The sequence below is a fragment of the Achroia grisella genome, unplaced genomic scaffold, assembly GCF_030625045.1.
Source record: "Achroia grisella isolate CSIRO2021 unplaced genomic scaffold, CSIRO_AGI_Agris_v1 utg546, whole genome shotgun sequence".
NCBI lineage: Eukaryota > Metazoa > Arthropoda > Insecta > Lepidoptera > Pyralidae > Achroia > Achroia grisella.
Window position 1 is genome coordinate 5,529,529 of NW_026712931.1, and position 27,917 is coordinate 5,557,445.

At 31.4% G+C, this 27,917-nt stretch overlaps 2 protein-coding genes across 2 annotated transcripts in view; one reads left to right on the forward strand and one right to left on the reverse strand.

The window, feature by feature from the left end:
• LOC131847998 (uncharacterized) overlaps positions 1-27,917 on the reverse strand; it is a 71,083-nt gene that overhangs the window by 27,161 nt on the left and 16,005 nt on the right. Inside the window, exons 2-5 of the mRNA XM_059197728.1 lie at positions 7,718-7,972; positions 4,686-4,851; positions 4,186-4,358; positions 1,176-1,232 (exon numbers count right to left, since the gene is read on the reverse strand). Of these exons, the coding sequence (XP_059053711.1) occupies positions 1,176-1,232; positions 4,186-4,358; positions 4,686-4,851; positions 7,718-7,972 (651 nt within the window). The remainder of the gene's footprint in view (positions 1-1,175; positions 1,233-4,185; positions 4,359-4,685; positions 4,852-7,717; positions 7,973-27,917) is intronic.
• On the forward strand, positions 22,931-24,409 carry LOC131847997 (uncharacterized). Its single transcript, XM_059197727.1, has one exon. It carries the CDS (start codon positions 22,946-22,948, stop codon positions 24,326-24,328), a length of 1,383 nt encoding a protein of 460 aa, XP_059053710.1. The 5' UTR covers positions 22,931-22,945; the 3' UTR covers positions 24,329-24,409.

Consider the following 27,917-nt stretch of genomic DNA (forward strand, 5'->3'; position numbering starts at 1 on the left):
CACAGCTAGTATGTTAGTAATTTCTAGACTTGATCAGAATGACCAGGATTGACCGAGGTATAAAGAAGCCCCTGCTCTTTCTCTTTGAGAAAAACTAAGTATGACAAAGCAAATAAATTTACATTTGGATTTATAATATTAGTTAGAATGTCAATGAATACTTGACGGAGCCAGTAACAATACCTACTGCAATTAATCCTTCAAAAAGAAACAATTGTCTCGCACTAACTTGCCGAAAAGAGATAACACAGAACATATGTAAGGTAAGAAGAGTAGGTTAATACCACAACATGCCATCTTAATGCTCTTTTGATGCAACTGTTATACGTATATTTACAAACAAATAATTTTAGTTAGATAGTTACGTGTAAAATATTTTCCCGTATCAAATTTAAAATATCTACAGAAAGATACGTAAGAGATGATTGGGCGAAACTGTTGGCATTTTAACAATATAATCGTGTGTATTGTTTGCAACAGAACGTAGAATTAATGTTGTTTTATAAGATGCCACTTAGAATTTGTGATGATCCAATATTCGTAACTGTATACTATACGCTACTCTATATATAGGCTACATATTCAGCTTTCTAAAAAATGTACGAGACATTAAGAATTAGTTTATTACATTATAATATATACAGAATAGAATTTTATTTACATAACTTAATTGTACAACTAAGAACCTAAAATTAAAAAGCTTAAAAAATATAATAACTAAAGAATTTGTTGATATGAATCCTATTGTTATAATATTAATATTATACGTACTATAGGCAAAAATTATTTCAATTCCAGAAGATCATTTCATCGTCCATTTATAGCACTCTGGCACGCTAGCAGATCAGTAAAAGCGTATTGACTGAAAGTACAATCACGTTTTAAAGTGGTATCGATCGCACCTATTGCTGCACGTAGTAACAAAGTAATATACTGATCTATATCGACGGTCTTGTTGACATTTCAGCCCTCAGCTTGAGTACCATTAGCAATAACTATATTTTTTTCTAAACATTTTATAATGTCGTCAATATAGTAATGAAACCAAATCGAATTTATCTTTATCCAAATCTATTGACAGTTCGATATATAGATCAAGCCCAGAAGAACTTAGAAACTAAACGTAACAAAGAGTAGAAAGCCTAAATGTTATGAAGATAATTTGTATCTCTTACGATAGCTGTTTGAATCCAGCTCCTGTTCATATTGACTGGTGTACTTTTTGCTCCTACCTGAAACAATAGAAACAACATAAACTAAAATTTAATTCCACAAAAAATATACATCAATCCGACCTAATTAGTATATACATATTTGTTTAGAATAAATAAATACTAACTTGATTAGACATGATAACTATTTTTAAACCGAATGAATGTATGTAAACAATGAAAATGTTAGAAACAGAGACTATAAAAAAACGAAAGTAAAATCTTAATCTTAATAATATGATAAACGCGAAAGTTTGTGAGTATGGATGTTTGTTACTCTTTCACGCAAAAACTATAAGAACGCATTTTGATGGAACTTTACTTATACATAAGAATAACATATCGGCTATAAATTTCACACCGGAGAATCCGAGGGCACAGCTACTTATAAATAAAATTAATGCTTATAAATTATAGGAATCAACCAAATGCATACTCTAATAAAGTGTGGGATAGTGCATCGGCAACAAATAAAGTCAAAAGTCATTGAATTCGAAATTACAAAAGTAGGAATATCCAACCAGCCTTCTAAAGAGGCTAGGTGGTGTTCTACTAGGTATAAACATGACGACATCATGGCACGGTACGGAAATGGGTCAGCGCGTACTAACGATGCTCTTTTTTGCATTTTTTTGCTCGTATTTCTTATCTTGGTACCTTGCATTTAAGAAGAAACTACACTTAAATTATAATATTTTATTATCAAATGATAATTTCTACTAACTTCATAACCTTTTAATTTTTGTATTGAACGTCAATGACTTCTTTTGTAATTAATTTTTGTGAAGAATAATTAACTAACTGAAATTCAATAGCTAATAGATCTTTTCGTTTATATTTTATAGCAATACTTGCAAGTTTACTACGAAAGGTTTTGATATAAGAACGAGTTAATATGTCAGCCTCGGTGGTCTAGTGGTTTAGCCATACTGTCACTAGTCGCGGGTTCGATTCGTTACACTTGAAGAAAAAATAATTAGTAAGTATTTCTAACAGTTGTATAGTACCGATAATACAAACTAAGATAACTTAGGCTTTGTGTGAAATGTCCATGGTTATTATGATTATGTTTTTTGCCATGTTTATCAGGCATATCAATTTTGATTCGAACACTACGGTCGTGTCGTTCCTCGCAGTCTCGGTGCCGGTAATGGTGAGATTGTGAGTTCCTTAGCTGTTACAGCGCCTCTCGAGAGTTAATCTGACTCTGACAAATCGGTTTATGTTAATAAACACTTCATTTACCTGTGATATTTTTAAAGATATTATATGCAATGCAAAGTCCGATCATCAATCTTTAGAAATATCTTCGGATATAATATTAAGTTTGTTCTACATTTTTATTTAAATTATTTACTCACAAATTTTAGATCAACTGAGTTTTAATAACTAATATACCGTAGAAAGCTTAGAATAAGTATTTTGTGAAGGGAAAGAAACAATGAATATAAGATTGAATCGATTGCATCCATAAATAGAAAGAATTATTTATTGACGTGCGAATACTGAATAAAATCAATACACTGACCCTTGTAGTAGGCGGTTTCTTCGTAATCCGATCTATATTCTTGGTGGGATGGGATACTTCGATATAAGATTTAGGAGATAGTGAAATACAATTAGAAAGTCTCCACTAAATGAAATTAATAAATACTTTTTTCACCACAATCAATCCCAACAGACTTTTCGTGTAAGTGTGTACCTCTATCCACCTATTTTAACCGCTAATCAGCTTGCTTTGTATGTGTTATGGTTCAAGCGTGAAAATACAGGATAAGAGTCTTGACATCTTAATTCTTTGGAATGGCTAAGCATAAGCGGTATCGCGAAACTCATATGATAACTGTTAACGTATATATTTCTATAAAAAAGCAATTCCGACGTCAATATCTCACTAAAAGTAAATAGTAGTTAATAATATGAGTTGATTACGGTAGACTGTATATGTGAGTAATCTGTACTCGTTAAATACCTAACGTTGTCATTAGTAATGATAAATAGTTACATACAAAACATTACACCGGTTGTTGACATTAGAAAGTGTTTGTCTCAAGTTTCACCAGACATTCGTTTACGTCTAAATGTATTAAAATATATTTAATATTGCAATATTTTGCGAATACATACATAGGCATTCTGTTTTATTGATATAAAAAATTAAATACATAGTAAAAGCTTTAGTATTTTTTCATTTGCGAATATGTAATTACAAATATTTTATTCGGGTAGCTGTTTAATTTAAGATACTAGACCTCAATTTTGGAACTACAAATCCTAATTTGCAGGGTATTGTAACTACGGTTCAAAAAACCATACGAGCCCAATAACCAGTAAGTTAAGCAGCGAATGTGATAAAATATAATATTAATTAATAATTATGAACATTATTCATAATTATTAGTTAATATTTTTGTAAGTATACTGTTTGTCCAGCAGTGGACGTCTTACAGGCTGACATGATGATGATTGTTAATTATGATGAGTGATTATGACGCATAAAAACATAATTTTGTTCCAGTCCATTGAGTATTTTGGGGGCGCGTGTAATTGCGATTATAAACTTATTTTTCTCAGCAGCTCTTAAAGTTATCGTTTGAATAATAATAAAAAAATAGATACAACGAAAAAAATAAATATACAATGTAAATAAACTGGGTTTTTAAAATAAACTTCAGTTGACTTGCTGTTCTTCTCAACTAAACTGGATGGTAGGGAAAAAAGTATTAATAAAAAACTTGACGTTCAGAAGCGGCTAAAATATCTTACATGAATGATTTTCGATTTGGTTTGATCTGATTTCCAATTTTCTACTTATTCCCGTATCCATCTTGAATGATTAATATGAAGTTAATATGAAGCTTGCTAGCAGTTATTATTGCTGCTACTCAAATTTACATACATAATTTTCTCCCTGGACCCTACACCAGTTCTGATCTACAGTTGGGTATGTTGTATGCAGAAAGCTTCGACTTACGGTCGTGTTGTTGGGAGACACTGATCAGAGCCTGCATCGGGTTTAGCTGAACGATATTGTTTCCATACCACTGACTCACTCCGACTGAACAACGCCAGATACCATAGTCGTCTGCATTGGGAATCTCTATGGTCATACCACAATGTTTCGCGTTGAAACCATCGCCATAGTAACTGATAAAGGTGAATAAATTTATTGTTTTTTTATACCAGCTTACCACCAAAACATGTTTAATAGAATACTTATTACCTGTGTGTGTACCTTACGTACCTATTATGACCCTTATACAGACTTCAAACACGTTGTAATGTCGACTGTCTCTTGTATGTCTACATTTGTTGTCGTCGCCAATTATGAGTACATTTTTAGATCATTCGTCATTTCAAATCGTTTTACATAGTATTGCTTACATTATTAAACACTACAGTATATAACTAATATTTTTTTTAAAATTTGACTTTTATAATAATTAATTCTTTAAATTATTTTGAACTACGTACCTGTGAGTGCCGTCACTGAAACCATCCTCAATGTTATAACCGGACGATGAGCCAGTCTTTTGAAAGCGACAGAAGGTAATGTTTTTCAATGAGTTGAGAATATTGCAATACAGGTGTAGTTTGTCCGTGATCGTGTCGTGGACATAGCCGACGTCTAAACGCTCCGCTAAAATATAATATTCAGTATAAAAATAATAATAACCCTGGACAACACACAGTGCCGTCTAGTCCCAAGACAAGTAGACCTCGTGTTATGGACACTTATGGGTTTACTCAAATATTTTTTTGTAAATAATTTTATATTATACACTAATACAAATACTCATACTCATGGATACAAATTTTTGGAATCGAACTTACAACCATCGGAACTAAGATGCTAATACGCTACATCCTCGGTGATGTAGTATATGTGGTGTGATATAGGTGTTATATATACATACATACATGTATATATATTAATAATAAAAATATGAGTGTATGAATTTCCGAAAAGTATTCTATTAGGTAATATTTATTAATTTAGATAAATAAAAAACATATCTACTTAAATAATAACATGTTTAACTTTTTCGATTGTCACACTTTTTCAAATAAATGTATGAATAAGTGTTTTTAGTGTGATTTCCCAGTGAAGTGAAGTTAGAGTGGTTTCCTATTCCGACTTAGACGGTATAGGTCGTGAGTTCAAAACTAGCCGATAAATCTATTTTGTTTCCGGTGATGGAAACAAACTGGGCATGTCAAGTGTTGTACTTTGATGACATTTACTGAATGACAATCGTGATGGAATATTATTTTCAACATAATCAAAACATCCCATTATTTATGTAAAATGTTCTTAATCTTCTTTTTTTCGGATTTTATATGACGTTAACGAATAATTTGCATAGTGTTCTCAATCTGTCTAAAGGGTAAGGAGCACGAGGATAATAAAGATACTTAAGCACCTACTTGTATCGATAGTAATTTAAGGTATTTATGTAAATTAGATGAGACTATAACCGCCGCTGAACTTTTCAAGGTGAAGTATAGAATGTCAAACAAAGAAACAAGCGACAGGAAACCGGACTACACCTATTACTGATTCCGACAAAGCGTTATTAAAATAAAATAAAAACAAAATACGTCCCCGTCCTCCTTTGAAAGTGTAGTGAATTCTATTCTAGTTTTTTTATAGTTGTCTTTATTGATTAGTATTAATTTGGACACAAATATTTTTGGAAGAATCAGAAAATTCGCCTTGCAAATGTTTAGTAGGTATCTGAGACATATATATGTTTAAAATTCGAATTTATGATCAGTTTATGACTCATCGTACCTGGTTAAATATGTTTTTTTTCAACGTAGAGCCAGGATGTTTACAACAGATAGTACTATATTATTCCTTAGGAGCAAAGAGATACTCAAAGGCGGTCGAGTATTTTTTAAGTAAACTTACGTACTATGTAACAATTACAAGGAGGGGTGGTAAAAGTTGTAAACCTATTGCTAACAATGAAGTACGTTAGGTTAACCTCCACGTGGTCCCCCCCTGAAAACCATTGTGGTTAATATTTGGAAAATGTGTTATTCTGGACTAAATGATCTCACTTAATCCTACGTTCTCTACGTACCATCCTCCACAGGTGCCCTACAAATAGAAGCCGTTCGCGCAAGAGTGAAATGAATAATAGTAATAAATTTAAACTTGAAAGAAAAGTTATAAAAACATATGGTTTCAAATTATGTTCACATTGTCACAAAATACATACGAATGTTTACGAGAGGTTGACATCAAACATTAGAGAATGAACTTGTGGTTTTACTGCAATATATTTACTCGTTAACCGCAGCGATTACATTAGCATTTGTCGTACTCATTTTTGCTCAACGAGAGTTTAATTATTTAGCGAAGGAAGCAAACAGATTTCATCTCTGAGGAAACTTTGTCGATGTTGGTTAACTCTGTTGACCAGATTGCTCAATATGTCGCGTATGTCTGACCTAACATTATTTTCACCCGTATATTTTATGTTTGGTCACAAATATTTGCTCGGCATAATATTAGACTTGCGAAATTATAGACTCCTCACACAAAGGCGATTGTCCAATTTTTTGTTAAATACCTATTTTGTTCCTCAAATTTTTAACTGTAAGGTACCTTTTATTTCCTTTTCCTAGAAGAATTTTTATAAGTTAGTAATTTTGTCATATACCTGTAGTCAGGCAAAACAAACGAATTTATATAAATAGATAAATTTTTAAATTAATAATTGTCGTGGTCATTAATAATTGAAATAGATACGTACACCGAAAAAACTTGTACTAAACATATTTATAACACAAAAAACCTCCTTTTGGGTTGGGTCCTTGCAAAATTAGTATGGAATGAAATTTTCTTCAAAATACATTCGTATACAGATCCTTATTTTTGAAGTTGGTTAAAAGCACTTGTGTCTGAGAATTGATGTAATTTCTCAGACTCTCAATTTTCACAGATTAGGCGTTGTTTTATTATTGTTTATAATTAATACAGAGTTACGTGAAAAAAAATAGTCTAAAATTGATTAAAAACTTGTCTCTTACCTATATGAATGATAGAAATAATAATAATATTTTCTGCATACCAGTCAATGAGTTAGCTTACTTGAATAGTAATATGTGAAAAAATGTTTCAACATTTCCACGAGTGTATCATTTTCCATTATTTTATGGGTTTTGTAGTCTTGTTACATGTTTTACCATCGCCGGTAAAACATTATGCATCATACGAAATGTGTTTCATCGTGTAAATATTTCTTTTATATACCTACTTAGAATGAGAAAGAAGCTGACGGCCTATCTAATGGTAAGTGGCAACCGTCGCCTATATAAAGGAAAACGTTTATCACGTTGTCATAATGATTACGGCAACATCCATGACTACGATGGCTTGTCTCTGTATCCTGTGATTAAACTGAAACACATATACAAAACACGCCGCTTGGCCGCTGCAATAAGAAAGCCGAAGGTAGACATAGCTTACGTCAAATTAAATGAAGTATACATGCCTTCAGAGTATATTGAATTGATCTGTTCACTTTCAACAGTTTGCAAGCTGTCATCTTCGGAGTATTCTTGTGGTTCTTGATAATTTTCACTTTGGTTCGATTGTCTGAGGTTTCTTTCCTCTGGTTTCATTATTGGCAGGATCTCTTGTATTGAGGGCGTCTTTACGTGGCCCTTTGACAGTCCCAGTTTCTTTTGGATGAAAGCCTCCAGAATTTGCTTCGTGATCTTGTTCTGCCTCGCCAGTTCGTGGAGGTCTGCGAAGAAAGGAGAAGACAGATAAAAATGACTGTGCGACAAACAAGAAAGCGGTGCAAGAAAGAAAGGAACGCTTATAACTCGACGTCATTTTTATCTGGTTCTCTTTTCTTCAAAGGAAGAATCGAAATTCTTTAGGTACGATTTCCGATGTGATGCAGAACTAATACAAAAAAATCTTGAAGGCATCTCAAAAAAGAAACGTTTTGTGTAGTATAGTGTTACACGTTTCTATTAGGCCATGCTGTAGTTTCTACGACTCTATATAACTTTTTTTTTATTTAAATCTGTCATGACAATTACAACAAAAATACATGGAATTAAATTATTGAGATTTTAGTATCGTTCTATTTTTCAGAAAGGTGGAAGTTTTTACTTCGACGGCAGTTGTTTTAATGCCTGTTATTATATCAATAAAACAACAGTATTGAAATATTCTTAGTAATGCGAATGAAATTCATGTTTTTGGGTTGAACAGTATTATTATTATCTTTAAATGACCACGCTACAGCAAATAGATTTAGTTTCGAAATTGTCTAAATGATAGATATCGAAGATGATATCGCTTGAAACAATAACGTAGCTTGTAATAATAATGCAATCTAATAGATGCTATGCAACAAGATGACGTGACAGTCTATTTCAGTACATACCAACATGATCAATTCGTCGATAGTGTCAGTTAGTGGAGCATCATTTGGATCCCTTCCTACCTCACATTGTTAACGAATGTCCATTAAGCAAACAATAGAAGTATTTCGTACTGATTGTACCATTTGTGAATGTACGGAAGCTCGAATAATTAAAGGGCTGAGCTGGTATAAGGATATGTCGAGATTTGGCATTCACGTGCACCTTGCATTGTGAGAATATCCGTAGGTATATTTTCACAAGTTGTTTTTATTTACGACTTAATCTACGATGATCATTCCCTTAATATATGTTTTTTTTATACAACATCTTTATTAAGAAGTTCTTTATGCATAATAATAATTAAAGTTATCGAGTTCCAAACATACGAAATATTTATTCTTGATTAACATAAGAATTGATCTTTTACTGAAGACAACATTTAATTAGATCCCACAGATATCGTATATTTATAAAGCACTGTATCTATAAATATCTAAAATTATTATATAAAGTAATGTGTAGGTATATACTAAGAAATATAAGCCTGCCCAACTAAGTACGGACGATCGAAATTAGAAGCAATCTGCATTTATAATTTATGTTTGTAACGAATAAACTACTGGGCCGAGTTTTAATTTTCTTTATAAAGTTGTTGTATATATAACAAAGTAAGTGAAAAGATATTGCACGGATTTAACTATATAATAAAATATGATATGTCAGCTCTATAACTATGTATCCGTAATAAATTGATGTATTGTAATATATGCGTATGATTTATACCATGAACATAAATTAAATTGTAGTCAATTACAAAAAAGGAGAAGGTAATTTAAATTCAACTTTTTGTAAAAACTTTATGCGTATTAATTTTTAAATACAAGTCTTCTTGAATATGATACTTGTTCGACGAGTCAACGAAAAATTTTTTGTACGAATATTCATGGATATATATATATAGTTTCTGATCTTTTTTTTTTTATTGAATATCGAATACTTTATTCTTCCGGAACAGAAAATATAAAAGCTAGTAGGTGTACCATTAATTATACATTTTTGGCGATAAACCCATCCAATAAATTCATCACTTATCATCAGATATTGGTATACATTAAAACAACATAGCGTCTCACCAGAGACGCTATGTTGTTTTAATATAATAATATTAGATTTTTTTAAATTATATATATAAGTCACAATATCTAGTAATTTTTGTAAACTAAAGTAAACTCAAATAATCAATAATATCAGGATTCAATTACGCAAATATGGCGGTTGGTGACAGAAATATAAATTTTATCACACGAACAATTTTAATTCAGTAAAATAATTTATATCTACAATTTCAAACAATAATAATTATATAAAGAAATTATATTTCAGGCACATGTTAAGAACTTACTACAGTATCTGGTGTTATTATTCGAGTACAACTCCAATTAATATTTCTACACATATACCTACACGAAATATGTGTAAGCATTATTAATGGTCTATTGTTGTTGACAACAATTTGTCTGCCACCCACTTACTAATTTTAAAGCATTTGTGCAAGCAGCCAGTAGAAACATTAGTAGAGCAAATATTAGAATAGTAGCTACTGTTTTGAGTTTTAAAGGTCATATTATAGAGATAAAGTTGACTGATTATGTTCCCTTTTAAGAAGGGTAGTGTCTTGGACAAATATTTTTATACGAAGTCGTTTATAGAATAGTAGAAAACTACGAGTATACGTTTACAGGGTACAACTGTATAAGTACGTAAATATGTAAGTATATAAGTACATAATATTTATATTGTTTATTCTATAAATCGAATCAGAATTTTATGATTCATGCATTACAAGCGCTTATCAAGTCAAGTTAATTGGAATATAGTAAGAGAAAAACTGCTTTGCTTTAAAATTAAATTGGACGTAATTACAACAATACAAATGAATGCTTTAATTTAGAGGAACTATCATCAGCATAATCACCTCAGTGGGTGGTAATTGGGAGAAATGATCGTATTACATAAATACACCGAATACAAAAATACGGTGAAATTAAGAAAGTATCTTCTCTTCAATTTTCATGTTATAAGATAAGATCAATTGTTATTTTAAAAACATTGTTTTTGAAATAAAAGTATGATATACTGTTATTATCGTTATATTAGTTATTACGTACGAATTTTTATCAATATTTAGTTAACTTGTATTGTAATACAGTTTTTATTTCTCAAGAGTCCATAGGCTACTGTAGCCGTTTATCATCAGGGGAGTCGTATGCTTGTATGCCACCATCGTATATATAAAAATATACAGGTAGTTAAGTGCTTATAACTATATAATTATAACTATTTTTCTGCAACTTGTTCTTAAAAACTATTAGAAAACACGAAACCATGACCTTTCAGACTTACGCAAGTGATAAAAAAGCGACGAAGTTACATAAAGGCGTATTGTACTATTTTACAACGTATCGATTTTAATAGAAATAGTAAAAAGCTACTGGTGGCCGTCGTGATACAATTTCTTTTGACGCCATGTTCCAAACTACAAATGAAGTTGAATGGGTTGCTGTTTCGTTACACCTGGCATTCATAATTCACTGTGAATTGGACGTTGCACTACTGCATTTAACACAAAATAGTTTTTTTGTGTTATACAACGATATACATATATGTATAAAGTATTTAGAGTATTCAAATATGTTTTATGAATTCCACATGTACGTGTTAGATGATTATTGCATATCATATGTCGCAAGACATTTTTTGTTTAAACGCAGTGACTAGGATAAGTGATTACATATTATAAATATGAATTTGAATGATGGTTACCGGGTTATAGGAACGAAGTTTCAAAAGATACAAAAAACCGTGATGTTAAGGCCAGTCGATGTCACTAAAGAAAAAGAGAATTGACCCATTCTTCGTCCAAAAGCTTAACAGCGAGATAAAGCAGCCGATATCTTTGAGGTTGATTTTGGCGCGTGAATCTCTTAAAACAGATTTTTAAACTAGGTACATTATTTTTTTATTTACAGGTAGAATGATGCATTAGTCTTCAAGAATGCCAACTTATGAGCATCGCATCTGTAAGATGTTCATGATACGAATCGTTTGACCTTTCGGTTATATTTATTTCCCTTCTGATATTCGTTGGTGTGAAGGTGTGAAGTAGATAAACTGATATGTTTAAACTTAATTACCGTATTGTAATGTAATATTTTTAAACACAATTTATATTTACGTTCGTGACTACCGACGATAAACCTGATGGCGCACCCACTTCGTTACATTAATACGAATTTTCGTCGACCGGTAATTATGCTTGTTGTCGATTCCACTAATTTGTTTCATATACTCACTCACCCTTATTATTTGCATCAAATCGTATACTTAAATGTTTCGATCTGCATTTAAATTACTTAATAATGTAATAGCTCTTTTTTTAATGATGATGGAACACGAAGAAACCTATTTGGCTGTATTAGAGGTTAGTAAATATTTGTACTCATATTTAGATCTCAAATAAAATGAATCATCGAGGCCGATTCTTAAGTGATGTTATAAAAAAGATTCGAAATCGTGGATATCAAACATTAAAATTATTAATTAAGTTATTGAGATTATTTCAACGCTGCCTTTCAATTACGGTACTCATGCTACCACTTACTGGGGCTACTACCGCGCCTGCACTATTAGTCAGCGTACACCTGGTTTTAGGTCAAGTGCACTAGCAAGTCAATCGTGCTATTGTCTACTAATGTAGCTCGAAATCATTGATGTGCCGGAACAATCGATTGCTCCTATTCGAATATGACTTATAACACGATATAAACTCACGTTTGGTTATATAATATGGTCTATTTTGATTCGACAATATTGCTATAATTTAGACGATACGAGTATAAAATCATCGATAGAATATCATACAATTATATAAACACAAGTTTATAAATTATTTATCTTATTTTAGTAATTTACCTTTATTAGTGAGATAAAATTACATGGTCATCATTATTCATAAAAGTTGTTTTATTGTCTTTGGTGGTAATTCATTTAAAAATCGATCATAAATGAAATAAAAGTATAACTGTTACATATGTAATTATATAAAATAATAAATTTGTCACATCGATATGAACCCTCAGTAATACCTTAAGTACTTACTAATATTAAATTTGTATTAGAAAAATTTGCGTGTGTTTAAGAAAATGGGACAGCATTTAATTCTTCCCTCGTTTTTAATCATATAATCGAATAGAAAGTATTCTAAGTATTCTTAGTAATATTAAATCATCACAGTCAATGCATGTTATATCACATTATCTAACTATACAACGTGGATTGCCTCTAATAACATCGTGCAAGGTTTGATCATTAGAATACCACAAACTTGAACTTTACAGACTACTTGGTAGTGGCGAGATTTGCGTAATTTTAATCTATCCAATAATGATTAGACAAATTAACGAATATCATCATAATAGCTATCTGTCATATTTTTGTAGTAATACTATTTTAAAAGAATCACGAAACCTTTGATATAATAATGCACATATCAACATTCATTAAAATAAATCGCTTAACAGATATTGAATGGTCAAATCGGCTTAAAAAGTCCAACGCATTCTCGGCTTAAGTGCATAAATTGTCAGGTAAATACTACTTTATATATAGAGCGATTTACATACAACCAATGAAATAATATAAATTCTCATGAATACAGAAATAAAGTTTTTGAAAGTATTTTGTTATTTTCATATTAGTTAGTGATATAAAATATACTTATTGCTGTCACATATAAGCATCGTTTATCTTTAAATTGCTCTATATCTTCATGACATACATGACATTCGTCGTCCATCTAATGACAATTCCGACCACCTACTAGCTACCATTCTGTGGAGAGTACCACCTACCGTTGATATGACTCGGTCCATCACATGGATGATATACGCTACTAGATCTAGTATTATATGACAACTGCTTTATGATTGCGTTGTTACTTCGTGAAATATCATAGAAGAAAGTTAGAATGCGGGATGTTGTCGTTGTTAATAGAAAATGCTTAATGCTGAGTTCTTCAAGTCCATGGGACCTGAATCGTTCTTAGCCAATATGACATTTCCCGAACATGAAATCACATATGAATCGCTGTGTTCTGTATGCGCACTGCATATATACATGTAGGTATGTAGGGAACACGTCTGTACGTACTAATTTAGTTTTCGTATTTTTATGCGATTTTGAGCATCAGACTGGCATCATTAGGACAACAATGAAGTCCTCTTATTATACAAAAGATAATCATCCTAATTACCAAACTACTATAGAGTATTAAGCGATTAATTCTCCATCACTGATACCTACAGATAAAGCCTACCCACCTATTGTTCACTAATTGCCATTATTTCGACGCGCCTTGGCCTACATCTGTCACCAAACATTTGTCGCTAACCGCATTCTAATTTATATCTCCTTGCCGAATATATTTCTTTAAATTATATTAACCACTACTACAAACACAAGGAGATAAAAAATCTGGTTAGCATGAGGCTGCTATGGTTTTTTACGTAATTGGAAGGGCAAACAAGCTGACGGCCCACCTGATGGTAAGTGGTAACCATCGAATGTACGAGTATGTACACATGAATCTTGTGGCAGTCGTGATACCAACCATGCGTTGTCATTCCGGAGGACAAAGATGTCATGACTTTTATTGTGTATTAGCTTTTGCCCGCGGCGTCGCTCCCATTATTTATCCCCTTAGGGGTGGAATTTATCAAAATCTTTTCATAGGGTAGCTTTAAGTCTCAGCCCGATCGGTTTAAAATTGACAAAGTTTCATACAAACTTTCATCCCCTATTTATCCCTTTGGGGGTAGAATTAATCAAAATCCTTTCTTAGCGGATGCCTACGTTATAACATATACCTGCTAAATTTCAGCTCGATCCGTCCAGTGGTTTGGGCTGTGCGTTTATAGACGTCAGTCGCCTTTGAGTTATATATATTTAGATTTTAATAGCATAATCTCAACAACCCTTTACCTAAAACATAATTTACAAAGCAACCTGCTTGCGGCTAAAATAGGTGAGAGGCAAATGATTTTTTACAAAAGTCTACCTTGGTAAAAATATATAGATATAGTAACAGTATGTGAGCAATCACACGCATCAGTCATCGTTCAAGTTCAAGTAAATGAATTTGTTAACATCTCGGTTACTTAATTGCGGCCTTCCTTTCAAAGAATCATTCAAAAAATATTTGAGTTGAGTTTTGTTAATTAGTGAAACACGTTGTAGACATTTATTAAGACCACAACGTGATTACCAATGCGGATATAAAAAAAATATTTATTCGTTTAATAAATATACTTCTATCCTAATTGGTTAACTTAATATGTAGGATGTTCCTTTGCCTTTATATGTATTGATATCTTATTCTTCTAAACTTAGTTTATAACAAAATAAATAAACGTGTTTTAATTAAGAGTGTTTCAATATATTTTCTTCAAATTAAGTAATTTTAATCAAGTGATAGTAACACTTTTAATAGCTAAAATAAGATATAGTTACGACTGTATGTCTAATATTAATTTAAATACAAAGTTTTTAATAATTTATATTATGTACCTGTACTATTTGGGGAGTTTTCAGTTTTCAGCCTCTATATTGACCTATTTTTAAAAATATATTCCGTGAAAGTCTCATTTTTCATCCTGCAGCCATTTTTACGTGACGTCTTTACGAGCAAAGAAATAAACAGACATACATACAGTTACCGTCTGGTCATCATTTTACGAATTTATTAAATGTAACGAAAAAAAAGAATATTATTTATTTTAAATTGGTAATTTAAACAAAATACACAAAGTATATTTAAAAATATAAATTGTTTATGATATACTTCAAAATGACCAAAGTAAGCATAAAAAAATATTAAATGACACGTAATAAATATATAGTGGCCATCTTATTCAGTTAGCAGGTCGTTTCACGTTACAATACTTCGAAATTTAATATTTATAACAACATCAGCCTTCGATTTCAAAATTGATCGATAAAAAATGGAATATGAAGACTGAAGTGGATCGAATATTTGTGTTAATTGAGTTATCAAATCTGAATTATCTGTAATAATAGTACCCATTATTTAGTAAGTAGGTGCTATTATATATTCTGTATTATGTATTTTAAAAAAATGTTGATATATTGCATTTCAATGTGCAGTTACTGTAAATGGTTTGCAATTAATGATAATATATACCTACATTTTGTTTGTAACGTAACCGGCTATTTAATTTTTTTACGGTTTTTTGTTAATTGCTTATAGTTAACGTTCTTTTAGTTACGACTGAAAAATAAAAAAAATATTATGTTAAATAAATTACAAAGTAAGAAATTTAGTACCGGCGGGGCGTTACGAATGGCAACCCAATGATGATCCCAGTATATCTTTACCGTGGTTTTGGTCATTTCTATAAAAGATGGTTATTACTGTTTATTAGTTGGTCTGGCAGTTTGCTTGCCAATCCAACCATATAAGAAACTGTTGTAGAGTAGGACACCACTTTACAATTCTAGCTGCTGCTCCTTGCTTTGCACGGAACAAGATATTTTCCTGTCGAAAAATACAGCCCATATTTTGTATCACTACACTGAAAATTTCATGTACCTAGTAGTTTTTCCGTGATGTATGTACAGACTAACACATAGGCATAAATTCTAAGGGTTATTGTTTTGGCTTTTGTTATTCTAACAAAGACCCTTCGTCCAGTAAAGTTGTAAAGGCCAACAGCATTAGAATAATCCGAAAATAACCACTATTTTTCTTTAAATATCAATAATTTACTGGCATAGGTCTGTTATAATTTTATAATATGTTTAGATATGTAAGGTACAATTTTCTCCTTGTTATTATTTTTTAATGTATGTAGGTGCCGACACTTGTTAGTTGAAACTGTTGATCGCTATCATGACGAGCTGTCATGTATTGTCGACTGTTCAGCAGCGAACAATCTTGGCATGACTTTTTTTAGAAATACAAACAGTGCATAACATGTTGAAAATAGAATACAATTGGTGTTTCTACGAAGTGATTATGATACTCGAGGCAGGAGAAGGCCTTCAGTCGTTCTAAATCCTTCAACAAGTTTGAAGTACTTTTTGTACTTGGCATCTTTTCGGTGAAGCTGTAAAGAAACAGCGGCCAATTAGTAGACTATTTAAAACATATACACTTTTATTATTGTAGAATTAATGTTATTTAGTTTTTAGTAAATGCTATTTTTAAATGACTAATTATCTGTACAGTTGTAACATGTTGCTTATAATCCTCACAATTTATCTCATTATATCAAATTGAAATTTAGAACAAAATCTGTACGATTTTACGATTCACAATTCAGTAAGTAATGTGCAAGTCGAAAAATATAATAAAAAACTCGTAATAAATATCGTTATAATTATTATAAGTAAGAGCAACAGGTATAAATAAAATGCAGAGAGGTTGAGAAACTTTTAGAAGCCGCTCCCCTCGTTATTATAATATAAAAAGGATTCATTAAAATCGGACCACTACAAAAATACATGTGAAGATATATGACCCATCAATACGCATCGTCATACTAAGCTTAAAGCTAACTATTGCATTTTATTTGTTCCAATTACCTAATAATTAATATGCAGATTATATTCAAGACCTGTTTCTGACGAGAAAGTGTTGTTCGTTAAAAGGTTATAGTATTTTAAAAAGTGCATTACTTAATTGCTTTAATGCCTACAAAATTAGCTCTTATTAATATGTACCTATAGGTACATTGTTATATTATTCATAGGTGGTGAAAGGTACTAGGTATACGAAATATCGAGTAATGTGACAGACTGACTGTAAGTTTTATTTTTAAAGTTACCTTACAAGTACTCAAGCTGTCGATGGATTAACTAATTGCCTGATGTCGACAGACAAGAAATGTCGCAGTATGTGGTTATAGTAACAAGCGGTGGATTATTATCCCTTTATTATTATTTAGTGATTCTAAACAAACAGAAGACTGACTGACGACCGATAAAAAAACAAATATTGACCAGTTGAATTATTTGTCAGTTCTTCTCTCAAGAAGTAAATAAGGCTTGCATAAGGGGCTGAAAGTATGTTATATGAATATTTATTCATGTATTATTTAATTGAAAAAAGATTTACTAGATGGAAAGTGGCAGTCATCGCTTTTATATACTGCATGTAGTAGCTGTTACTAGCGACTTTGTTCGCGTAGATTTTTCCTTTATTATTGTCCAAAAAATATTTTATTTTATAATAAAAGTAGCCAAGTTACTCCTTATAGCATTCATAATTTCCTAGTATAAGCCTAGTCAAAAGCTACAGCCATTTCAGAGAAAAGCAAGTCTGTTCTTGTTGACAGACATAGATGAACAAAAATTGATGAAAGGACCATGTATATATACTTTCATATTCATTTAGTAACAAGCTGTTAATTTGAAATTGAAAACAGACACTTCAACTATATTCATTTGTATAGATAGATTAATGTATCTACTACGGACGTCGTTAAGCAATGCCTGATACCCAAGCCATTCTTAATGAATAAGGAATCATGCCTTGGTACTATGTGATTTCACCTTTCGCCAAAAAATCTTTCACAAAGCATGCTGCATGAAAAAAAATATTTTGTAGTTTTTCACGAAAGCGTCTTTGTACAAAGTGTACAGAAAGGGTTGCGCAGGTGGTAACTATGGTGAAAACAGCTTTAGGATTCAAACGGAAATTCCTCGTATGGTATGCGTCATTACTGTCACTCAATCCCATTCAATAAAGAGATGTTAATTTGCTTAATCATTCTTACATATCGTTTATATAACATCTTGAAGTACAGCCTCTTATAATTATCTCAAATTTATATATATTGACGAAGGTAAGCGGCTATTCAAATTATGACATTGAATGATGAATACTAGGACTAAAGTTACTTGTTCTTCTATGGTTTTGGTAAAAAAAACCAGTTAGGCACGTTTTAGTCTCTATTTTGAATAAAAATTGTATTATTTTATAAATAAAAGTAATATATGTCGTCCTCGTATCATTAATATGAAATAAAATAACTAAATATTTTTTTCTAATGAAATTTATTTCACTAATACAGTTATAAGTAAAGTGGCTTAGAAATACATATATTAGTAGAGGTATAACAGATACACCTATACAAGGTTTTAACCTTTCAACAAGTGGATTGTTAGTTTGTTTGTCCATTTATACAGTAGTGCATTCTTAATGGTCTATAGCGGGCAACAAAACACTGTTGTTTAATAACCAAATAGTTTAGCTGTATTTGCATATATTAATGAGTTTTTTGCACATCTACAAATGACCAAGATTATAAACGTCCTTGAACACTCCTATATGGTAAGCCTAATCCTGCTGACCTTTACGTTACACCATGACGTGCACCTCGGCGATTGGAACCTGCGTTCCGGTTCCAATATCAAATGCCACAGATGCATATCACAGTGTCAAAACCCTGATTATGAATTAGTTTGTAATGGCTATTGTAAATTAAATCCTATTCTATCCTAATTAGAGATTCAATTAAGGATTACGATGGATTGGAGCGTGAATCACACATCGTAATGACTATCGACCTTAGAATCGATAAAACACGAAGTTGTTCATAACAAAAACTAGGTATAATCCTTTCCTTTTTTTTGACAAATTGCTGCGCTTCATTCGTGAGAGGGGAACATATTGATTGATCGAGAAAAAAATACGAAAAAACTAATTAATGTTCAATACTGGAGAGAGAAGATTAATAAAGACTAGTAGTTCCGTTGCTATTAGCAATGCATCTTCATTGATCTTATTGACTTCCAGGTCATTCCTCGACGGACTAAATGTTCTGATGATCTATGACGTGGTCTGGTGTTTTGAGTAGTCATGCTCACTAAAATGTCCAGACTTGTGGCGGCGTGGTGGGCCGGGTCATAGGGCTCCCTAAAATATGGTCGAGCGCAGTGGTGGCTGGCTCATCCGTCATACTCGTGAACGGGTGCTGCTTGTGTGGACTGGTCTGCTCTAATCACTATGACTTATTTTCTCTTATTCATTAATTAACCAGTTGTTGTGTATTGAATGTTTTTTCTATTTTATTATTTCATTGAATTAGTGCTAATCGGTAGTTTGTATTCACACACTTAAACTTAAACTGTAAGTAAGAATAAATTATTTAAAAGAGCAACACACAAGTTTCTTGCTTGTTCTTCTTGTGATGAGACAGCATTCCGAATGAGCGGTAGATTAAAATTAAAAAAAAAATGTTATAACTATTCAAAAGTGCTTCAATGTAACTTTATTTGAATAAATGATTTTCTATTCTATTCTATTCTTCTGATTTAAATCTCTATTCTTTTGTTGACGTCATTGTTCTCTATTTGCGTAAGCTATTCCGTCAACGCACATGTAAAATACTAGTTACTAAATATGTGTCACTATAATTTTATGAAAATTAGTTGAACAACATTTAAATATAGTAAAGATATGAAGATTATAATTATGAGTAGGTGTTACCTACAGCAGTTTGTAAATATATAGATAGATTCATATAACTATATTTCAATTTGAAGAATAAATTTTACAGTGTATTTATAGTTTCTTCCAAGAAATTGTGTTTCATTTATTTTAATTTAGTTTATTTTAAACTAAACATTCAATGGTAAATATTGAAATATTTAGGACATGGCAATACCAAGGTATATTGCCATATGCCATATCTATACAAAACAATACAAGATGACCCAGAGAATGTAGTAACGTACTCTGGGTCATCTTTTATTGTTATTGTGAAAGAGTATATATGCATAATAAGTACTCAACAATATTGCAGACTTACTGTTTTTGCAATGGTTACATATTACCGAAATATTTTAAGGAAATACCACGTTGATTCTGAATTACCTTACAAATTATTCACCCTGAATCAACGAGTGTGACTGTGATGTACATACATTTAAATGGTGAGAAAATGTTATGCGGTTTATACATTACCACCACCTGTGAAGGAATTGATTTCACTAAACCAATACTATAAACTACAAAAAAAGCTAAAACTAACAACCTCTGACATATCGATCTCTCGGCCCGAGGAGCTTGCGCTGCAATCTATTCTTTGGCTTGAAAGAACACGGCACCTCTGGAATGAGATGTACCACCGGGGTAAAGTAAGCCATTGCATAATGCACGTGTTGGCAGTCATGACTAGAGTTGGTGGCCCGTTGTCTACTTTGCCACACCAGTTAAGTATGAAACAACTTCCTAATTGACTTAATAAAAAGGTTTATGGAGAAAATATCTCTATGGAAATCAGTAATCAATAATAACTTTGTGTCAGTATTATTGAAGACAATCGTGTTTAAGTTAAGGTTAAGTTCAAGACTACTATCAAGAACTTTCACACTATAATAAATATTGACACTGCTTTTAGTAGACAGATAGGTACATTAGCGCTCGACGAGAGATTTCATAGACAGATGATGCATCAGTTGTTTTGAAACGTCTATATGGTTTCTCTCCACGAACTATATTATGTATTAATAATGTATACATATCGCATGAGTTATATATTAAATTACATAAGTATATGTATTTTTCTAAAGTCTTTCTTACGGGACACCTCCAGGAAGTTACCTCCCTATATTTCAATACTTTATAGTTTTCTTACATCAATACAATTCTGAAATCCCGGAAATAATCAGTAATTGTTCCATATCGAACACACTAGGCAAAATAGAGATGCTTTCTCATGGTGAATGACGACTTGTAATGATGAGCGTTATCGTCATTCAATTTTAATGATAACGATTATTTTCCCAAATGGATTTACACTCATGTTAGTCCTAAATAAATTTTATACATTAGTTATATAATAATCATTGCTGTTACTCAAAGAATGTGATATTCAACGGATTTATGCAGTTCCAAAGTTAAGTGATAAATTCGTTAAAGGGGTTACAGTCAGTTCACAGTACTGCGCCCTCAATCTGTTATTTCGGACATTGGCACCATTCCAGCAAGGAATCTGCTTAGTTAGACAGCAATTTATGTGAAAACTAGTTTTACCAGTTACTTTGTCTATGTAGCATATTATATGTACTCTAAATGTACTGTCAAGGTATAACATTGATAGGAACACTATGTATAAAACATGTTAATTTGCAACTAATGTTGTCAGTTTAATATTTTTTATAAATTACCTAAATCCCTAAACATTGAGGGAATTTTGATGATTTATTTATATTATATTTACAAATCGAAGAATTTTCCTCTTGTATTAATTTTATTTAGAAAAATACATAACTGATAGTCTGTCTTTCTTGGGTAGAAATACCTATCTATACTTTTTTAAAAAACTCTTCAGCTATCGTAGTCGTATTCTATTCTGTTTATACGAACTTAATATATTAGAGTAACCAAGCAGTAATAATTTCAGATATTTTTTATAATTTTCCCAGTAGAGCAAGAGCCTACGATGGCCAGACATACGTCTTATTAGTAAATGTGAAAGTCCTTGTATGTGTGTCTCTAACACAGGTAAGAAGTTTAGGGAGGTCGGAACCGTACTAAGTGTCTGTCAATGAGCAGCGCAAGTTGTAATACTGTTACGAGTAATATGTGAAAAAATTGAGTTTCATAAATCAACAAATTAGATATGAAATTGTATACACCGTTGTTGCCCAATATACGCTTTCAATGCGTCTGGTAGGATGATAGAACCAACAAAACTGTCTGGCAATTTAGGAAACACAGTTTAATAGTTCTCTGAATAATATACATAAATTTCAGTTTTATTAAAAAACGTAAGTTTATTCATAAAATAATATAGTTTAGGGGGGTCGGGCGGGGAGTTGGAACCATATTAAGTATCTGGCAATGAGCAGCGCAAATTATAATACTGCTACAAACAATATATGAAAAAATGGAGTTTCTTAAAATAACGAATTTGTGTTACCGGCCAAAGTTCTTACCTGTGTTGGGGACACACATACAAGTACTTTGACATTTACTAATAAGACGTATGTCTGGCCGTCGTGGGCTCTTGGGCTATAGAGATCTCAAAATTATATTTTGCAGCTTTAAAATATAAAAGGGGTTACCGACTATATTTATTCCAATCCAACACGCAATGTGTTGGATTGGAATAAATATCACCTTTTCTGATTTTTTTAAGTAAATAATGTTTATATCATTTTTTACGTTATACCTATTTCTATAAAACTATTTCAAATATGTCCGGCAATTTATATTTTTGTTTCCAATATAGATTTGACGTTACCGTGTCATTATGGAAACTTCATCGTATTTATTTATGAGTAAAAGAAAAAGATTAAAGATTTCGTCCAGAAAAATGGAAAAACGTTCAAGTTCTGAAAGTAATATATCCTTAGACAGTCTAGAAGCAGATTTTAAAAAGACAGCTATTAAACAAGATGGACTAGCAATCGAAAATGTTGACACAATATTAGTACCATTTTATGATAAAGATGTGCTTATTAAAATACCAAAAGGACAGTCAAGGAAACAAAAACAAGAAAGTGGTAATCTGGTGAAGAAAGAAACACATTATATAAATAGTTATCTTGTTAATAAGGAACGAGATAATAAAAGAATTCGACATGTATCATATTTGGAAATGTTTCGAAAACAATTTTCAGCAAAAGATACCGAAAAGAGAAACAATATGCAAGAAATACGTTCTATTTCGCCGGAATTTGGAGATACAGAAAGAGAAAGCATTAGTGAAGTAATTGATAATCCTGCTACTGAATTTTACAATACGGAATGCTACAACGAAATATTCTATGATAGACTTATTAACCCAGAACTTATAAATTACTTAGATAACTCTTTTGAAGAAGACTTGCGTTTTACTGAGAAATTGAATAACAAATCACCTGAAGACGTGGGCGAAGATAACTTTAAAAGTGTTTCTGAAGTTTTCCAGCCTCGGCGTCGTTTGAGGAGAGCTACAGTTGAACCCGTACCGAATCTGAAACTTGGCGGACTTGGGCCTGACATTGAAAAAATTAAGCCCAGATTAGAAAGAGCTCGAAGTCTACAGAGGTATTCAGAAAAAGTTAGAATGGAAAATAGATTAAAAATATATAAAAAGTCAGTGCAGGATGATATTGACAGGAAAGCTGAGAAAGATTTTTCTATCCAACATCAACGCATAAAAATATCTAAGGAAGACGAGAATACATCATATTTAGTAAATAAATCGTCAACAAATAAAACATCTCGGGTGTCAAAAATATATTATTCTAAATCAAAATCAGCTGGAGCAGATAAAATACGGGATAGATCTAAAGACAAACTATTACAAACGAATGAAAAATCAAAACTTAGTAATAAAAGCCATAACAATGAAAAACAAAACCCAGATTGCCCAGAAACACGCTTAAAAAATTCATTAAGAACAGGAAAAACTAACGCTAAAATAACAAATGTAAATGACACTAACTATAGAGTTAAATCTACTGATAAAAGCAAGGGCATTAATGTAGATATTCGAACGTTAAATTCACAACCTCCAGTACACATTAGTTTCTTGTTAAACATTGGAGGAATACGTCCATCTAGCGCATTGCAGCAGTTAGAAGAGAAACATAAGATGTATCAAGAACAAATAAAAGCTTTCACAATGGAAAATAACAATAATAATTAGATTTTTATTAATTTATTCTAGGTCTTAAAATATAAATTCTTTTGTTAAATATGTCATGTTAATTTCAATAAAGTGCGTCGAATAAATAAAGTGCAATTGCATTAACCTATTATTTAATCACTATTCTTTCAGCATGATTAAGCAGTTTCTTGACATTGATCATGTGATTACACATCCTTATTATATTGTTTTAATATTCAGTTATTACGTTGTAAGAACTAATTGGTTGTAGATTACGTAAATAGTCTAGTTACTGATATTAGAATGTAGATCGAAGAAAAGTTATCAAGATAAAGATTAGAGTCACGTGGGGTAAGTGTGCGCAGTGAGTGAGTGTACGCACTCGAAGTATTTCAAAAACGGTTTATAGGTACGAACTGATAACACCTCTCCTCATTAGCGCACAAAAGGCTATACTTAGTGCAACTTTTTCACTGTCCGCCGGTGAACCATTTTGTTTCCGTAAGTGAGTATTGTTTTTTGCTTGAATTATTGCGATTTTTGTCTTAAATGAGAGACTCATTCCTTTGTAATATATTTATATTTTGAAATTATGCTTTATACCATCGAACAGTACATTTTATGTAATATAAGCCGTGTTTAATCTTTTGGTGATGACGATTGCGTAATATTGCTCAGTTCTGGTTAAATTTTATTTTGATGGTTTGGGGCAAGTGTGCGCATAAGCATGTCGGGTAAGTGTGCGCATGCGAATACTTACCCCGGTCCGCTTTGGCTTTGTATTTATGATGCAATTTGTTATTTCAGAGTTTAATTATACATAAAAAATGCCTCGATTATAAAATAGAAGTGTTGTCACAGAGGAACAGCTAAAAGCTGTTAAAAGATTAATTTCGAAGGTTGGCAGCAAACGACAGTGTGGCACCCGCAATAATGAGTGTACCTTCGTCTAGGAATGAATATGTACGACTGTCATCCATCCAAGAAATGCCGAAGTTGGCCTTAGGCATTTCTTGGATGGATGACTGTGATTCAAAATCGGCGAAAGAAAGGCAAAAAGTCAATCATTGATACATAAAGTAGAATTGGAAAAAGATAAAACAAGAGGAAGTATAAATTGCCAAAAAAGAAGATACGACTTGATCTGAAAATAAATAAAATGATGAGCAGGAATTATTTTGCCCACTGTGTGGAGAAAAATACATATTTCCACCGAATGAAGACTGGATCCAATACAGCATCTGTAAGAGCTGGTGGCAAGATCAATGCATAACTTTGAAAAGGAAATATTTGAACTTATGTATTATTAGGTTGAGGATGTCTATTTTCTGGTTTATCGTATGAGTCTGACTCTATTTACTGTATGTTACATGTTGCGTACACTTACCCGCACTACTGCGCACACTTACCCCTATACTTGGGTAAGTGCACGCATTTAAACAGTTTTGATTTTGTTGATTTCCAAAGAATTTGTGTAAATGATAATTATTTATTTTGCATTTAAGTTGTTGATTATTAAATATTTTATATAATAAACCTTGTTTTGTTCCAGTTAACTTCAAATATTTTATTATATGATACTTCAAACCTTAAGTGCGTACACTTGCCCCACGTGACTCTATGCACTAATTGTTTTTAAATATGTTGATACGTTGATAAAATATGAGCTAATCTGCAAAATTTTCTATGTTACCTTTATTAAAATGAGAAAGATGTATTTCTAATATTATCTGTTTTAGTGTAACGTGGAACAACTTTCTAAAAAGTGAGTCTAATCAGTGAGGCTTACCTGTTTATGTACTATCATCTTCGATTAGAAGTCTAAGATCCGGATTGTCTACCTTCTCAGCTCGATCAAATTATATAACAGTATATTCCGATTGATCACTTAATTCAAATATTATTAATGACTAATTCAATAGGTTATTAATAACTTAATGATTACTTAGTTCAAATATTTTTAATTACAAATTCAGCAGGTCGTCTCGTTATTATCTCTGTTTTACGTTTTTATGAAGAGCGTTGGTTAGTTATTTATTCTAGCTTTGTGCCATTATTGTACTCAGAGCTCAATGAGAACCCAATCTAGATTGGATAGGGTCAAGTTTCAGTGTCAAATTATGTAAAGTCAATATATCAAATGTTGTAAATATTACGATCTGTGTAGATTATATCTGGTATATGTATAGAAGTTACGGAATAACCAAACTAGTATGAATCTTAAAAAGAAAACTGGTTCACGTAATCACGGCTGATACACTCTTTATACAAGAAACGATACTATATATGTAGTTATTTTATATTGCCTACTTTAGTAAAAGTACGTACTAAGTATATAAAGTATGTTGCACAATGGTGTATTGTATAATTTATAATTTTATTCCATCTAAAATTAATATACCATATTTACATGGAATAAAGACAAGAGAAAACTATTGATTTATCTGTTTGTGTTATATATAAACACACACATATACACAATTATATAAAAACGGCTGGATTATAGTGAAATTTCCACATATTATGTTGTTAAATATGAACCAACATATATACTAAAAAAGCTGGAAAAATGGAATGTATTTTTCTACTGATGATTACTTTCCATCCATTATAAGTAAGTACTGCATTACTCTCATACAATTATATAGATAACGACAATTACTAGACTTTGAGTCTGTTGCCATCAGCCAATTTTTAATTAAGTTCTTTCAGTTTTTATTTAATTTGTTTCAGTAAATACTTTTGGAACCAAAGTTTGCCTGTGGTATACATAGCACTTACTACATCTAAACTATTTCAAACCCTATTTCATACATAATTAAGTATTAATTGAAAAAAGTGCACACGTAATACAAGTGGTTATACTTAGAATTAAGATAATTCTAGGTATCCCCATCGATGGCAGCTGTCATATAATTACATAAATTCAGTGGCAACAGTTCTAAATCAATTACCGCATGTTATTCTCAAACAGGCGTCTTTTGCAAGACTAGCTATGCTAGTCCAATTCCGTAGATAGATTCTGTAATGAGTTTATAATGATCATGATTTATATTAGTTATCATTACGTGGTACTGTTATGTATATGACTGATGATGAATAATCATTATAAATATAATCTTCCAGAATATCATTCAGATAATAAAGTACCTAACTAAAAAAAAATATATATAAAGTAATATCATTAACGCAACAGCAATTACAGATATTCCCCAATAATTAGTACGCAGCTGATTTTGAAACAAATGGGGTTTGTATTAATTCTGTTATTGATTTATTTTATTATATATATGTAACTGTTGATAACATTAGAATTGAATATTGACACTATTTAATATTCTGATTATTATACGGGATGTATTTGAAATCTAACAATGCACGAATCTAAACAACTTTCGCCAGTAGAAGAGTATAGCAGAAGAGCATAATAACGAGTAACACTTGACATAACATGTAATATGGAGCCGAACAGAAAAAAAATGAGACAGTTCCATTGCTTTGATAGATTCCAAAATTGCTAACACGTTTTTACTTGAATAAAAATTTTCAGTTCTGGGAATAAAATTGTAAATTTTTATTTATCATAATTTCTCATTTTTGGTTTGCAATATAAATTTTCAACTTATGT